At 35.9% G+C, this 18336-nt stretch overlaps 1 protein-coding gene across 4 annotated transcripts in view; it reads right to left on the reverse strand.

Moving 5' to 3' along the window:
• Positions 1-2848: 2848 nt before the first annotated feature.
• Positions 2849-18336, reverse strand: part of LOC135225881 (nipped-B-like protein B) — a 217143-nt gene continuing 201655 nt past the window's right edge. For 2 of the 4 annotated variants that reach the window (XM_064265445.1, XM_064265446.1), the window contains exons 31-32: positions 12059-12145; positions 2849-4965 (exon numbers count right to left, since the gene is read on the reverse strand). In XM_064265445.1, the coding sequence (XP_064121515.1) occupies positions 4681-4965; positions 12059-12145 (372 nt within the window). In that variant the 3' untranslated portion in view covers positions 2849-4680. The remainder of the gene's footprint in view (positions 4966-12058; positions 12146-18336) is intronic. The other 2 variants (XM_064265447.1, XM_064265448.1) reach the window with 2 other exon arrangements.

An 18336-nucleotide genomic window follows, 5' to 3' on the forward strand; every position in this document is an offset into this window, starting at 1 on the left:
GCTTCTGTCATTTCAAATTCTAGTGGGTTGGCTGTTTCAGTTTTATTTTAGTGGTCTAGATTTTTTTGTTGCTCATGTTGGTCAACCAATAGGTAGTTTTTTAAGACCGGGGGGCCATCAAGAATTTTCCCTTTTAATATAGTGTGGCTTTGTGATTTTGTTTGCTTCTATGGTGTTTTTATGTTGCATGGAATCAGTGGTTATTCAGCAACGGGACCAAGCTTTACGTGACTGCTGAACCACGTCGAGAGTGAACTTCTATCACCAGAAATACACAGCTCACTCCTTCATGGAATGCCAAAGAATCGAACTCACGGCCACTAAGGTGGCATGCCAACACCATACCAACCACGCCACTGAGACACTATCTTGGTAATTTGACATTTTTTTTTGCCATACTTTTTGTATAGAGCTTTATATCAGCTCTGCGGATATTCAGTTGTGTGTATGGTTTTAGTAAGTTTCTATTATTAAAGTAATCAGTTTTAATCCTTTTTTGTAAAGGTTGTGATTTAACAACTTTGCTTAACCTTTTGCGAGACTGATTGAATATGTAATTTAGTCTCTCTTTCAGTTACATGGGTTTGTTTTAATACTTATGAAAGCGTATGAGACCACCAAAGTACTTAATTTGTTAGGTAGTAAAATGGCTTTATCTTTTTGTGCTTTTTATATATATTTTTTGTATAAAACTGTTAGTTTGTGCAATCTTATGGGTATTAAAACAGAGGGATTTGTTGCGTGTATAATTGGTATATTTCTTGGTCAGCTATATGACCAATAATGTGTTGAATGGAATTGCAAGATGTAGCAGTAGGAGAACTGAAGTCAAGCTGTGATGGATGGAACACGAAAGTTCTGATGAAAGTAGGAAGGGGAAGAGGCACGTAAGACTGCCTACAGAACTATCGGCTTAAGAATCAGATGTAGGTAGCTGTTCTTTGATACTCACACCCATGGCAAGGAATCTGGGTGTAGATGCCGGAAAATTATGTGATGTATGAATGACATGCTTCTGGCCTTTGGTGCACACCTACTGGCTGTTATTTCCAGCATCTACACTTTGACATGTGAATGTGTGAGGTTATCCAATACAAGATATGACATTTTTAATCTATTCGTATTTTTCATGGCTAACAAACCCGAGGTCTTAACATAGGAAAATCTTCTTGAGCCAGCTGGTAACCGGTTAAAAACAAACAAACATGGTAAAGCAAAGAATCTGTGGCATCTGGCAACTCATACTTATACGAGGTGGATGTTGGTCACCGACCAGGCGTAGAACCTATGAGGGCATCAGTCTTTCTCCCAACTCTGGAAAAGAGAGAAGGGAGACTAGAGGTGGGCAATAAACGTCAAGACCTCAGGTTTGTTAGCTATGAAAAATACAAATTGATTAAACAATTTGTCATTTGTTCATATGTGGAACAACCTTGTTTAACAATAGATTACTTATACTTGGAGGGAGGTATAAGTACCCTAACCCGGCTGGGAGTTTAACCCACCTGACCAGCCTTCCTAGAGAGAGAGAGAGAGAGAGAGAGAGAGAGAGAGAGAGAGAGAGAGAGAGAGAGAGTGTTAGTTCTAAACAAGGGGGTCCAAGACCGTGAACTAAAAACTCAGCCGTCTGGGTTAAAGCACGATGATATATGACCAGATTCATTGCATTCCAGGAAGATAAAGAAAACAGCCTGTTCAAGAAACAAACCATGCAAGCCACAATGGTTTGTTACCACTCGTCAGCCCCCTTCCCAGAGAGAGTACTTGCTACTGAATAGCAATTTGTCTATTGGATAGTACCTAACAATGCAAAACCAACTTATTCACCTGTATCAGACCAGTTCCAGCATATGACGTGTCTATTCTTTGACCCGCCAGTAGGGAAAAAAAAAAAAAAAAAAAAAAAGGGGGGGGGGGCGACCAGCCAACTCACTCACTCACTCTCTTCTACACAATCATCTCAGATAAGATACAAACTGTCCCGCCAGGGGAACTGGGCGAGTTACACTTGTTGGGCAGCCATCACAATCCCAAGGAAAGTGTCCAAGGACCAGTGGGAGACGTCCTTTATGTAAAAGGAAGTGAACCTGGATTGACATAGCCAAGAACCAGCTTAAAAATTCTATGAACAAACAAGTTTTTAAGACTTACGGACCAGAGAGAGGAACTTATATCCCTGATAAGATGTGCTCTATCCTGCACAGACTCCAGGAACCACTCCACTTGAGGCCTCAAGAGGTGCCACCAAGGTCATCCGTTGATTTCGAGAACTCATTACTCTGTTCAGAACTTGACTGATTGGGTAGAACGGAGGGAAGGTGTACACCTCGAGATTGTCTCAAGGATGCTGCAAGGCATTCTCTGCTAGAGCAAGATGGTCCGGGGCCAATGAGCCTTGAATGTAAGTCAGATTGAGAAAATGTTTGTCTGAGAGAGGGGGAGAGGAAGTCGAAGGGTAGTAGATACCCCACCTGAAGGACATCTACTACCCACTTCGTATATGTAAGAGTTGCGGCAAATTCCTTGCTTTACAATCTTCAGATTGTTTTAAATGGGTTTCCAGCTGGCGCAAGATTATCCTATTGTTAAGACCGAAGGTTTGTTCCGCATTTGAACAACTGTCATTTACAGTAGTTGTACATCTTGAACTTTTCTTTGTTTCCACTTTTAGTTCCATTTCCAGAACACATCCTTGGAACAAGCCATATAAGCCTTCAAATGTGACTTAAATGTTCCTTAAAACCAACTTTCATGTAAAATACAAGATTTTAATTTCTAAATGATAAAATTTTAATACAGAGCAGTTGAGAATTTCACAGACATCATCTTCAGGTAAAATAAAAACAACTTTCTTTGCTGATCATTTAATGATTCTAATGGAGCTTTTCTCTGTGATAATATGGTTCAGAGATAATGATGAGTGGGAGGGAGAGCAAAATCCTCAATGTATTATGATTTGATATGTGACCTACCTGTACAATCTTGTCTAAAATGAGATGAATGTGTGGTTATAAAAGTAGGCATTTGTATACTTGTAGTTTTGTGTTTATGTGCAAGTGAATGTGTGTGTACATGATTAGCCAAAGGCCAGAGGTGTTGGCTCTTGGAGTGAGTGGGGAGCAAACTTTCCCTCCCACTCTGATGTGGTGATAATAGCATGTGTCAGACTGAATTATGAATAAAGAATGGACAATAAGGGAACTACTACAAAAAACTTTGGGCGCAAGTCTGTGCTTCTTTCTCTTCTGCTTAGAGAATGTAATACAAGGCCATCTAAATTTCTCCTATTTGGTATAAAAATGAAAGCCCAGACTTTGCCACCATCTATAAAAAATAAGTAATGAGGAAAACTTCCGTCTTCGCTGAAACCGCATAGGGGAGATTTACTATACAATTATTATACATATACAATATTTACTCCTGTCCGATAAAAAACCTTCAAGATTGCTGATATACAGACAAATGTTATATTTTCTACATTTCTATGCTAGACAAGACATGACATCACTACATTCAGGTAAAAATAGACAAATATGGAACACATACTTATACTTTGTGGTCATAAATTTATTCCATTTACAAGCCGACATATTCTTTTGGACAACATGATTTAAAAAGAATGTGCTTTTGTCATATGGCAGTCATTCATTGTATTAATAATAACTGGCAGGAAATTCATGTATTACAAATGATATCACAATATAAAGAAAACTTTTTTCTGAATTTTCTACAATTAGACATGGTATAAAAGTTGCATTTCTGTCCTTCAGCAAAATCTTTGTGCTTTTATGACAATAACAAAAAGAAACAATAAATAGTCTTTCTCTAGTAACCAGTCCTCCCAACAACATTGCACTGGTGCAGATATTAGTATAAATTATGTTGTTAATTATAAAATTCATTTTTTCAAAGTATATTACACTACTTATATATATAATATATATACTATATATACTTATACACATATATTATATATATAATATATATTTTGAATGCATGAAAGAAATTCCAGTCAGCCTCAGAGAAAAGTGCTTTTGAATGTGTATACAAATGATTCCCAGCTTCCTCACAACCAGTGCACACCTATAAAGAAAGTTCATGAAATTGGGCTTTGATTTTTCTTATAAAAAATAAAAAGTACTAATTGTAATTAAAACAAAATTAATCCAGGAAACATGATACACTGTACAATAAATAAATATTTCACTGTTCATTACCATCTTCAAAATATTTTGAAGTTGTAGCAGAGGCTGCATACAACACTAACAATATTCTACTCCAACTCATTAGTACCGGTTCTTTTTGTTCTCAGCATTAAATTAAAATCTTTCTGACACTACAATAGGCTCCTTTGTTGCGCACACACAAACACACGCACAAAAATTATTGAATCATGTCCCATGAGTTTGTATATACATTAACACCTAATATAATGTATTGCTGCATTTAAAAATATCCTTTATGCTAACTATGTGTACCAGTATCCCCCCCAAACAAGAAATCACTGTTCATTTTGTAAGTAAAGGTCACTTCAGCATCACCTATTTCTTTATATTTTTCTATTTCTCTTTTTCTTGGGACTTAATAGTTTTCCTCTGCATGGAAACTTCCTTCAACACACCCCATCGAATTAGGAGCAAAATGGTTCGATACATTAAAGCACTCTTGTCTCTCTAATCACTATACAAGAAAATCAGGGTCACTATATTCACTTTCTTCCGAATCACTTGACTTCTTTCGTTTTTTCTTCTTTTTATGCTTTTTATGACTCGAAGATTTATGTGAAGAACGATGTGACCGGTGTTCCCTGGTGTTGGCCACTTGTGAGGTGCGTATGGTGATGGGTTTGACTGCTGGACTACGTCGAGGGGGGAGCTGCTCATCAATCCTAACTTCCTCAACAATGCCATCCATTGGGACAGTTTTCAAGTGCTGTACAGCACCATCCGCCTCTTTTGGGGGTTCCTGTTCATAAAGAGAGGTTACAAGATTTTGCACACAAATATACAGTAAACGAGAATTCTGGGTTATTAGAAGCTTATGAGTGAAAACAGAAATTTAAACAGCTCAGTTTTAGTTCTCCTTCAAACTCTACCAATATTTGATTTAGCAAATTTATATACCAAAGTACAAGAAATCAAAACAAACTATGCAGATATTTTCCAAGGTGCATGGATCAACAATGGCCATTGAAACTTTTTTCTTTAGATATTACCCATGATCACTTTTATGATTTAATTATCCAACACAAAATTCCTCATCTGACAAAAGCATGCCATGAGAGAGAAAAATCTTTTCATTTTATTTTATTTACTTTTTTTTTTTCCTGCATTAGTATTGCCTCATGTCCCAGAATGTTAGCCAAGGATTTCCTGTTTAGGTTTCCTTGCAAAATAATTGGGGCACAGCACCAAATTAATGTTGCAGTGTAAGCACCCTGAAGTCCAAAGCAGCTAACTGAAAATATTAATTTGAACAATGATAAGTTGGTTTCACAGGTAGAGTGCAGATAACCCTAAGTCCAAGATAGATTACGTATAGGGCAATGAGCACACCCAGTTACTAAGAACAGGCTTACATTAAATTGGTGTGAAGGACATCCATAACAAACAAGTTTAAATGGCTAAACTCTTGACTTGAACCAAACGGAAAACCCTCGCATCATATACCTTACGTGATTACCAAAAGAGATGGTTGTCAAAAAATAGTATAGTATTTTGATATGATATACTAAATCAGTACAGAGGTAACTATAATCCATGCATCATGAAATTACTGTGACAAAAACTAAATGTTTTATAAAAATGCTGGTAAAGCATCAATGTCTAGATCTAACCATATTCCTGTGTTATTCTTATTCTCAAACCTATCATTAAAAAAATGGCAGAATTTTGGAGTAATTTTTCTTATTTATTTTGACAAAGTATACATGTCTTTGATATTTTTGTACAATGCAATAGATAGATAAATTGATTTTCAACAGCTAAAGATATTATAAAGATAAATATTGAAGTAGTTTATGCCGTTTGTTTGTTTGTATGGTGTTTTGACGTTGCATGGAACCAGTGGTTATTCAGCAACGAGACCAATGGCCTTGCCACTTTGGCTTTTTCACTGTAATCAGCAACAACAGCTACATTTCAACTATAATTGAGCCACTTATTGCTGCAAACAGTGCAGTGTTTTCTATGATAATTTTGAATACTACTCAGTTTGCTAGGAATTTTACTTTAAAACTAATACAAAGAATAGTTTGGCTGGTGCAAATGTGAAGTCTTCTCGTATACAAATGTTTCAGCTAAAAGCAAATTCATAGTGCTTTATGTTGACGTCCCTTGAATTCCAGCTTATCTGTTTTATTTTTGAATTACTCGTGTTTAATAATATTTTAGATTTTCTTATAAACAGTCTCTCTTTGGAGCCCTTTTAGGTTCACAGTCTACTGACTTTGTCTGCAAGGGTTTTCAGCTGAAGATTTAAAGAAAGAAAGAAAACTCTTATGTCAGGTCCCTAGGAAATTAAACAAGAAACAACACCTTCGAAAAATTCATAAAGGTAGCTGATAAAAGATGTAACAAGTCATCCACACCCAAGACAGAATGGTTAAACTAATTCAAACATTGATTTAACAAAAGACCATGAAAATTACTGGAGAACTGGCATGGGCACAGGGGCTGCAAACAAATTTCCTGCAGTAAAAAAAATGAAGACTATAATCTCAGGCAGGTTCTTGGTCACATAGAACAGGCCTCTTTTTTGGAAGAAAATGTCTAATAGGACCGATATCCACCAAAGTGCTCAGCAGGTGCTAGGCTTTTAATCAAGAGGCAAAAGCACTGGAAACAGAGATTGTGTCATACTTTGAAAATTATAACTCCTTCAAACGAACACGATAATAAAGTTCATTGCTAGAGCAGTTCTATACTATGATGTTACAGTCAATTCAGGCCAGCACCCAGTTATCAGCAGGGGTTCCAATCTGACAGCTTGACGATAACTAAAAATCCCCGGTTATTGGCGCCACTGTTAAGGAGCTGTAAATGTTTAGAGCTACTCATCTTGGCTTCTGTCACCACTAAGTAAGACCAATCCTCATAGTGCTCTGTGTTGCTACTATTTTTTTGTTAATATATATTTATATCCTCCTGTCTCTCCTTTGTGATTTTAATCATCCACCATGTTACGCAGATGAAGACAAGATACAGAAGAGTATGCTGATGAGCCTACTGACATTCCAGCCTAAGCAGGAAGTCTTGTTGAAGGCCCTAAAGAATGTGCTGATAACCTTATATATAAATAAGCAACCATTTACATCAGGTCCTGGGTGGTTCCATTTAATTCCTAAAATATCTTCAGGTCCAGTGTGCTTTCACCTGTCTATGTTAAAAGATAAGCAACCATACAACAATTACTTTCACTTTCAGTGCATTATATTCAATTACAGGAGATATTCAACATTTTTTTTTCAACTGTAGGCCAATGTAAATATTTTAAGCAAGTTTAAGGTAGGCTAGGCTTTGACGTTTATTAGGATATGTGTATTACAATGCATTTTTACTAACAACATTTTTGCCTCCAGATACGTTCATAAGAACATAAAATCCACTGTAAACTCAGGTGGTGTCTGTAGTTGTACTGCTTTGCAGATGTTATCCATACTGAAAATTACCACTACCATACAGTTTATCCTGTAAATTCCACTCAAACCTTCCTACAAAAGAAAATAGTAAAAATCTACTGATGCAACTTCACATGCATTTTTTACAAATACACTACATATAGATTGCAAAGTCATTTAATAACAACAAACAATGATCTTTATTACCTGGCCAATGCGTTTCTAAGCGCTATGGTCACACAGTCTTAAAGTGCACTCTGGGGACAGACGTTGCAAATTGCATAACACTCTTTGCCAACTTTGGTTATAACTTTTACTCTTGGTTATACAAATACACTTGTGAAACTAGTGAAAGTAATGAATTATCTATATGATAAATTAATCTTAATAAAAAAAAAATTGCACTAAGATTGCCTTGTGAAATTTTAAGGATTCAACTACACAATTAGTCACAACTGGAACAAAACTTATAGAAAACTGTGTGGTATTAAACCTGACAAAAGAAAGGCAAGACTCTTGGAATTTGTGCACTTTATTCAACTTTGTGCACGGTATAACATAGGAAGATCTGAATGCAAAGGACAATTAGGATAATATATTTTGATAAAGCATGCACAATGGGGTAATTGAATGACAATGCCTTAGATTAAATATCGAGATCTGTGATGAGAAATGAAATGAAATGCATACTTTTATGCATGTCAGTTGCTCTAGAACAAAGGACTTGACAGGTTTCTAAATTCTTGTATGAGGAATGTGCTTCTCAAAAGTGATTATGCAATCATGAATGATATCCGGAATTCCTAAACAAATAAGTTGCATATAATTACAGAAACACTATGTCAATAAAAATATCTGCAAGGGGGTGAATCCAGTGCCCTGGGGGTTTAATTCGTCCTCCATAATTTAAAACTGTGCACTAATTTTGGCTAATTTACATTTAACATATTCAGCATCCACAGATCTTATATGAAAACCTTTTTGTTAAAATGACATTATCTCCAAGACATTTTCTATATATTAGGGAGGGTTCAGAAGCAGTAGAACTGTACTCTTTGGAAAGATGCTGAATCATTTTTCTATAGTACTTTGTTTCACATGGCTTGTGTACAAGCATTAATTACTTAGGTGACGATAAGTACTGCTGCCAAGTTATTAGAGAGAAATACTATCTACCCTAGATTGATTCCTTTCAATACTACAGAGTAATCTGGGACAGTTGAAAGTGAATTAGCATAATGTATGTGATAACTTAGGTGCTTGAAATTTGCAGGTCTACAATGGCTTTCCATCTTTCTTTGCCAGGGTCAAACAACCAGCAACAGAAAACAATCCTGGTTGTTATCTCGAGATAACCATGAAACAAGAGGGACCATGGAAATTATGGGTTTTCATCCACAGACCCTTAGTTGGATAATCCCTATAATGACTTCACCTATGGAACTAAACTTGATTCTTTGATGATTCTCTAGCTATATCATTACTGTTATGTGTGTGCCATACATCACTTATCCAAATACTCTCTCTTTTTGACCAAAGATGCTGTCGCTAATTTAACTTACTGTCTGCTTTCTGTACACATTTTAATCCTGAGAGGTTTAATACTGATCCATCAAGAACAAAACAGTTGTTGTTTTGGAGAAAACTCATAAACCATGTAGACAATCACCTCAAACTAAAGCTGTGTACTGGCCAACATTGGCATTGTTAGCATTGGATTGTTGTTGTCCTCTGTAGATGGAAATTGGAATAGGAATATAAAATTTAAGCCAAAGGCCAAGCACTGGGACCTATGAAGTTATTATGCGCCAAATATAATGCTGAATCAATTGTTAGGGGATGGAAAGATGGGAGAAAGAGAATATAAACGAAAGGATAGTAGAGGCTGCATCTAGGGCTGAAGGGACGCTGCCAAGAACCTTCACACATGCCTTAAAAGCACTGCATGAGGTGCAATAACAGCACTAACCCATTATGGGGTCCTCTGTAGATAGAATTTACTGTGGTATTCACAACACAGTGTTGTGAATACTTCAAGGCCCTGCCAACTGGAACTTACTCTGAAACTGAAGCTGGCTGCGCAGACACTCTTAACAAGTCTAAAACAGATGGAAAGATGCTTGTGCTTTGTTTGTCTTTTTCCATATGGGTGGTGCTGAACATCAGATGTTTCCAGCTGATCACCTATCCAAGTGTTGAAAAGAACCAAAGTTGCTGTACTACTCTAATGCAACCAGAGTTTTTCAAAATAAGGTCTTTGAATGTTTGGTAGTTCTTGATATATTCAATGTTACCATGGGTGTACTGAGTATATCTGATGAGGCGGCAACAAATGTAAAAGATGTTAAGGCTCTAATATCTTCTACCTTTATGTCTGCTCTTTACAAAGTGACATGCTACTAAGTACTCTTGGTACCACCCTACAGTGGTAACAGTAATGAAGTACTGCCGATGATACTGATGTTAACGTGGTGCCCTTCAAGATATTGGTTTAGCAATAGTCTGCTGGACCTCTGTCTATTATATTGTGTCGAGTTCAAGTTGACATCATCTACGTCATACTATGGCATTTGGCCTGACGTGCTACTATTTCTTTAGACATCTTTGATGTTTCATTATGAAGACACTGCTTTGGGCACCTACAAAGAACATCACACACATTTTTTGGTTTTGAAATTTTTGAAAGTAGGCCTCCATCCTCCATATTTGATACACTAAATATTAACCTATGTTATGCTTAAGGAGAGGTGTGGCCTTTCAATAAATCCTTCAGCCTCTCAAACGGCCAACCAATGTGACCTATGCTGCTCCAATCCCCCAGACTCGATGGTAACAATAGCATGAATAGTTTAAGAGACCACCAAGATTGGCAACCTCTCAATGTATACACCTTTATTCTCCATATCTGGCTTAAAATTCTTTTATTCATGTACTCCTCACTCACCTCTTTGTCAAGTAGGGAAGAGGAAGTGGTAGAAATATAAGAGAACTAGCAGGATATCAGGGCAAAACCTTGGGTAGTTGATGTTCCAGTTAACTAACCATGTAATAAAAAGGAAACCTCACTGCATTATGACATGCAAACTGTGGTACACTTTACAACAGCCCATCACCCAAATTTACAAGAAATACTTAATATTTGTTTTATGACAACCTAATAATTCATATACTTCTGCCTTTTTTCATGAATCATTCTCCCTGGACCCATGTTAGTCTACAGCCTGTCTACTGTTATCACTTATGGTTCTGCCTCACTTTAAAAGATAAAAGAAACCTGCTACAGTTAACAACCTCTGATTCCCATTACTGCATACTTATATAAAACTGTGGTGCACTTCGTTATTGGTATTACAAGGCACCTTGAGATTTTAAGCTTCCTTCTGACAATTCATCATTTTCTAACATCAAAATTTTGCTAAAGAACTATGCAATATACAAAAATCTACCTACAATATGTGATGAGAATATAAAATTTACATCCAAAAGCCAAAACGGATGAACATACCAAACCTACAGTCCTCAGCTTTGTTTGTATCTTTTCTAAAATAACATGATAAACTTATGAAAAGCATATGCCTTTAAACATGTTCAAAGATAAAAATCATCTGGTTCATAAGTATAGCAAACTTCTAACCTACCCTGCTATAAAGGATTAGTGCTGGGAAAGTAATGATGCACTCCTATTACAAAAGATAAAGGTCTTGTCTCCTTTGGAAATAATAAAAAGCATTAGGAAATAGTCAAATGACAAGCATTGGCATTTGAAAATTATACAGGAATCTAATAATCTTTCGTGAAATTAAACTACTAAATGTTCACAATATTTTCAAAGTTCCTAGGCCTACAGGCTGCTTATAAAGCAAAATGTCATAATAACAGCCAGCTTAAGCTAACACCACCAGTTTCTGGTAAAGACTATCGAGAGAGATTAAGTTGGACTATCCTTGTGCTTTGGTACAAAACATAATAATGAAGATTAGTTATGCTATACCTTATTGATGTGTATGGAGAACTAAGTCTATGCCAATTGTGTTTCAAGTTTCACATGATAAAAATCCTCACTCATCATTCACAATATTATAAAATTATAAATGGTCTCAAAACATAAAATAAGAACAAACAAAAATGAAATAATTAGTTAAAGGAGAAAGGTATTTTACACAAAAGAAAACTGTTAAATATCAATATTATGGAAAAAAATTAGCTCTTAAAACAAGAAATACATATCCAATTGAATAACTAAGTCATTAAATTATTAATGGAAGTCTTAATGGCTCATATTACAGCAGGTTTAAAAATAAAAGTAGGCAACAGAAATTTAACTTGAATTATTATAATACCGAGTAATACTAATATCATAAAAAAATCTCAGAGCTAATAAAACTACATTTGAGACAGCCATTAGATACACTAGTACTTTCCAACTCCACTAGTACTAACCACGAGCAATAGACCTTCCTTAATCATACCAAACCTCACCTTCCATCCGTCGTGTGTGCCAGGCAGCAAAGGAACGTCACTACCATTCTGTGGGAAGAACTCAGGTAAGTTAACCAACCAAGAAGCCTGATGCCCCGCCACCAAGCGATTTTAGGTTCCCCTTTGTAGATATACTATTACCAATTCCCAAAATCTTCCACATAATCTGGAAGACTGCAATCTGCATTTGTAATTCACTGCTGGACATATGCTTGCCTACAAATCTTCCTTAAATTTCAAAATAAATAAATTTTTTCTTCTGACAACTAATAAACAATGTTCAGCAGGAAAACAAATGCAGGTTGCACACAAATTAATAGTAAAGGGCACTCACCCAGGTAGTAAGATGATGAGTCCTTAACATGACAATTTGGTATAACTAGTGAAAAGTTAAACAAGTGACAATTTGAGAGAGCAATGCTGAAAACTTTTAAACAAAATATATTGATTCAAATGTAATGGAACCAAAATTGAAGAAGCAATATCATAATACAATACTGATCTCTCTCTATTAACAGTGATAACATATACACTTTCATGCAACTACTGTACTTGCACCATAAAAATAAATATGATTTTGGTACTGGTAAAAAGCTGAAAAAAAAAGAAAAAAACACTGTACTAACTAGGCTTGCTGCTTCTGCCACGAGCTTGCAAGAAAAACAGGAAAATTTTATATAAAGAATAAAAAGCTCACTTTCCATATACAACGTTTTAGAAAATAAGTAATTTCCTTATATTCTATGCAATTCCTATTTATTTTCTTAACATAATCAATAAATACTACTCTTAACAATACACTTATTTGAAAAACCTTATATCATTACTTGAAAAAACCTAGTTTTTTGACAACAAATTTCTCTCAATTATTCTTGAGCATTGAATAAAAAAAAAAGGCAATCTGGATTAAGGGGCCACAGTTTTATACTAGCCATTGTTAAAAAATTCCATCAGCCTTGTTTAAAACCAACTGATTCACATCCATATTTTTATGCAATAACAAAAATTTATAGAAAATTTCCTTTTGTGCATAGGAATATCCAAGTAAAACTTTCCAAATTTTCTAGTAGTACATACAATCTCCACATACAAACCATTAACCCATTAGAACCTGTTACTCTGAGTACTTCATGTGTACTCCAATAAGATCAGAATTCATGCTTCCAGAAAGACAAATTGTTCAAGCAGGCTGCAACCTTCATTCCAGTGCTTTCATATTTGTTCCAAGCTGGTCACTCAAATTTATAAGCCTTATGAAATTGGAGGGGTGAGAGAAGGAACCTTGGCTTAAGGAAATATTTTGAAGCTAATGAATAAAAATTTTCCCTATAGATGTTTGACTTATCCTCATCTGTAACTACAGTGGAACCTCAGTTTTCGTACGCCATGATTTTCGTACAATTCAGTTTTTGTAGGCTTTTCCCAGAGAAATTTTGTCTCAAGTTTTGTATGTTTCCTCGGATTTCATACACTCAGAAATGCTTCTTCGGGGGGCACTGCGTGATTAGGCCCCGTACCAGCATCCGTGTTCTCTCGTGACCCATTCTGCTTTTGTGGTCATTATTTCTTTTGTGTGTTTTTTTACAGTTGCTAATTAAGCCGTCATTAGGCCATAGAAAGTTCAAAGTGCCAGCCCTTCTGTAAAAATGGCGAGAAACACCACAGAATTTAAGAAACAACTCGTAGCAAAGTGTTAAGAGGGTGTTGCATGCTGATCACAATAAGAAAATGCCTACAAGTGCTGCTGTTAGTGAAAAGGCCAGCAGAGGCTGGTTTGAAAAATTCAGAAAGCAAACGAGCATACATAATATGTACAAGTTTACAAAGTGGAGTGATTTATATTTATATTATTCCTTGTGGGAATTATTGCTTCATTTTGGACTTCGTGGAAGGTTCTGGAATGGATTATGTATGAAAAATGACAAATTTTTAACCAATTTGTATTTTTCATAACTAACAAACCTGAGGTCTTAACATTAGGATAACACTAGCGCCAAGCTGGAAACCGATAGAATAATAATAATAATAAAAAAAACACTTGTGAGATCCAGGGACTATTGGCATCTGTACCAGGTCACAGGGTATTGTAGTTCCCAGAATGCCCTTGGCGTCCTGTGACCTATCATTTCCGAGACAAAGGAAATGCCCTGGAGTGAGTGGGTTTCCTTGTTCAAGATTTTTAACATCGGTATCTACAGATCCACATCCAACATGTAGTAGGTTTCATCTTACTAATCCTAAATATTCAGTGAAGCAGAAAGCCAATATTACTGAAAATACTATTCAGTCAAGATTAAATAATCAGATAGGAGTTGCACAGTACTCTAAGTCTGCCATACTGACTTACATCAGAACAGTATAACATTAATAAACACACCAATTCTCTACAGAATTTGAACAAGACAACAAAACAGAAAGTGGGGTTAAAATAAACATACCAAAATGGTCAGGCTATAATGGTTTTAGGATGAAAAATACGCTCTTTGAATACTTTTAACCCATACCTTTGAAGCAAATTTAATAAAATAATTTTAGACTATCATCCCTGTGGAATTTAAACGACAGAACAACATTCCCAACATCCAGAATGCTCAACCTGATATCTGTCAGCTGTGAGAGCAATCAAAAACTAGACTTTTGATTGCTTTTTGGAGCCACAACAAGCTGTTCAAAATGTAAAAATGAGGGGCCAAATTGGTAACAAAATGTGCTTCACCTAAGTTGTCAATTTAGTAACAGAGGTATAGTTTCCCCTAGTTTTACATGAGCTCAACCATTTTTAACAACTATTCTAGCCCGGCCTTTAAGGAAGAAGACTGCAGATAACTTCCCTGGTATCATCTAGTACCCTATAAAACTATCTTGTGGAAATTACTTTTACTGCCAGAAAAAAATTACTTCAACTTACAATATGCTCAAAATATGAAAGCAAAAAGGATGGCACTTTTAATGGGTAATTTGAACAGTGCAACACTAGTCCACTCACTCATATGTACATTAATAATGATGTGAAAAAAACAAGGAGATATTCAATTTGGGAGATGTTATTTGAAGTACAATTCACTGCCAGTAAACAACTGTGGTTTGATCCAGTTTACTTGAGACATGAACTTTGGAAATAATGCTTCCATAGTTCTTGAAAGCAGAACACAACAAACAATATCTCCATGATGTCAATAAGGTAATCCAATAGCAAAGTAAAGTGCCAGAGAAGAAGCAAGCTTTTGATGAAATAAACATGCTTAAATTAGACATGGGTCATGTGGAGTAAAACGAAGGCCAATGAGGGCTAGCTTATTCTGTTACTTCTCAAATGTGAAACACCCTAAAAGTCTTGTAACAGAAAAGTGGTCTGCTTCAATCTAGTTTGATGATTAAAGTCTGCATGAAAGAAAACAGCTGGGGACACGTCAACGCTGACAAATTTCAACCTCTAATGTACCATAATGTACCACGATTTTCTAAGGATCTTTCATTAAATAAGATTTCTTCAGGACATTACTCTGAAAGTTCCTTTCTATTTGATCCAAATTGGAAAAATAAAGTCCACAGTAGTATGATGTAGTATACAGTGGAAGCCCGTATTCCTGGGGGATGTGTACCAGACACCATCAACCCTCCCCCCCTCCCAATTAGCTATTATCTGTGAATACTTACAAACCCTAAAACTGCCAATTTTGTTAGTTCAAACTCAAGAAAAACCCATTAAAATGCTAATATCTGGTTTTCATACCAATTTAATACAAGTGCATTTAATCATATAACTGATATGAAAATACAGTAATTTGTGGATATTTTCCATAGAATTAGTGCGAGTACACGGATTTCTCCATAAAGAAATTGGCGAATACATGAGTATGCCAATCCTAAGAACGTGAATATGGGGGGGTGACCACTGTATTGCTATATACAGGAAGCTTTTGCCAACTTGACCAGTTGGCCTCTTCAGCCTGAATAAACATAAAATACCGTGAATACAGAAATTTCCCATGAATAATGGGTACATACGGCCCATAGAAAAGTCTGCGAGTATGTGAGTCTGCAAATCTCGAGAACGCGAATACAGGGGTCCACTGTATTGCTATATACAGGCAGTTTTTACCAACTTAACTAGTTGGCTTCTTCAGCCTGAATTAGCACAGAAATAATAATGCATTTTGGACATTTTTGAAAATTGGCACCACAACACGCCGAATTTTAGTTATCGGCGCCACGAAGTGCTGATACCAGAGCTATGGCATCACAACATAACTCACAGAGGCCCCATTATCCGGTATATCAATTGTCCTGAAAAATTAGAATTTCCATTTAAAGCCATGAAAGCTTTTTGTCATCACAGATCTATGAATATGTTCCAATACTGAAGCAAGGATATCATACTAACTTGACAGTGGGGGAGAGAGAGAGAGGTATTAAAATTTTGGTTAGAATCTTAACTTATATAATCTTAAAGTCTTGTCATTAGATGTCTAGAAGAGTAGCATTGACAAATAAGAAACGACCCAATGATAGGTTCCACCCCATGGGTGGTGGGGAATTTCCTCACTGAGATCTTCCTCCACTGCGTGACCTTGGATATTACAATACTAACTGCAATTACTAAGAACAATGATATTGGATCTGACTTTAGGACTGAATACAAGGTGCCAGATTAAATCAGAATTGCACCCTGTATAAAGATAGGCCAAATGACTAGTGGTATTGCTTACTGGCTCATGCAAAACCTTATCAAACTTATCCTTTAATATGAGTATGGGTTCACTCATTTAATTGAGATGGTGCAGTAAGTCGACAATTCCTCAGATTAGAGGCTATGACTGTCGAACTTCTCAGTTCCTGAGGTCCTTTATTCCTCATTCGGTCAGACTGTGGAACATCCTCCCTGAGGATGTCCTGCAACTGGAACTTCAAAATCTTGAGTGAAGCTGCAATGCAATACTACTCTAATATGTAATTCTCCTTACATTTTAATAATTTACTTACATTTTAACTACAATCTTAATCTATGTATTGTTTTGTTCATTTAATTTTCTTTTTTAATAAGTGATCTCTTTCTGTATCTCCCATTACCTTCTGTTACTTCTTTCTAAAGAACACCTTATTCTTTGAAGCTTGATTTCAAGTCGATGGCCTCTGTGGGCTTGTTCCATATGAATAGGGTTCATCTTTTGAAAAACAATTAAAATAATCAAATCTTTGAATGCTTGCTCTGTGACTGGACTAATTATGGGAAGATTGGTAATAACTCCTAACAGCCAGACCCCTTTTAGCCCAGTCAACTAGTAGTCTTTTCCCTCTCATGCATGAAGTTTTAAGCATGTAACTCCACTAAGGTTGAAATTTTTTGTATTCTTCTCAGATTAATCATGGTAAATACTATGTAGTATTATCAATTTGTACTATGAATAAAAGCAGACAACTTTTTTCAATCAGTTTTCCAAATCTTTATTTGACCACTTAGTCTCTAGTGTCTGTTTCACAGTTTTACATTTTGTGGTATTAAACATAAAATTTACTTCCTTTGTATATTTCAGTAAAACAATAACTTTACTGAGTCCTTAATAGTTTTATTTTATAGTTGCTGTTGTCACTATGAAGGGAACAAATTTACATGCTAACTCCACACCAGGTACTGTTGCCTTGTTGGCAGGCAAGAAAGATCTGATAATATTGTGCCAAATTTCTGTCGTGTGAGGGTATATGATTTATGTGCTGGATCTTGAGTCAATTTTAGACATTCATAATATTAACAGTGGAGAGTTGAATAAGATGTTCTACTGTTCTCCAGCCTTTTCTTCCTAAATGTGGCAGCACAATCAAACATTGACCAATACCCGTCCTTCGTTAGAAATTCTAGCAACTTCAGCACTATGTATTCCAATTTGTTTCATCAGATGAACAAGGCTGACGTTCGGTGACATGCCACTGTACTTATCTCTAAAAAATACCTCATCATTTTTCTCAGTCTCATGGTAGCTGCTGACAGGGCATTTTTATAATCTTAATAATCTCTCAATTCTGGCATTTTTTCTCATGATGACCATTGTTAAAATTCAAATTTTATACTTAATATACAAATAAACCCTGGCTATATGTCAAGTCCTACTCTCTCTCCCCTCCAATTGGGCAGATGTCTGAACTACTGTGAAAAGCTTCAAACTAACTACGTTGGATGAGAGATATAAGGGCTTTTCTGAACAAAGGTTAGCAGAGCCACCTTCACAAAGCATCATGTATTC

Source organism: Macrobrachium nipponense, chromosome 13 (assembly GCF_015104395.2).
Source record: "Macrobrachium nipponense isolate FS-2020 chromosome 13, ASM1510439v2, whole genome shotgun sequence".
In the NCBI taxonomy this organism is placed as follows: domain Eukaryota; kingdom Metazoa; phylum Arthropoda; class Malacostraca; order Decapoda; family Palaemonidae; genus Macrobrachium; species Macrobrachium nipponense.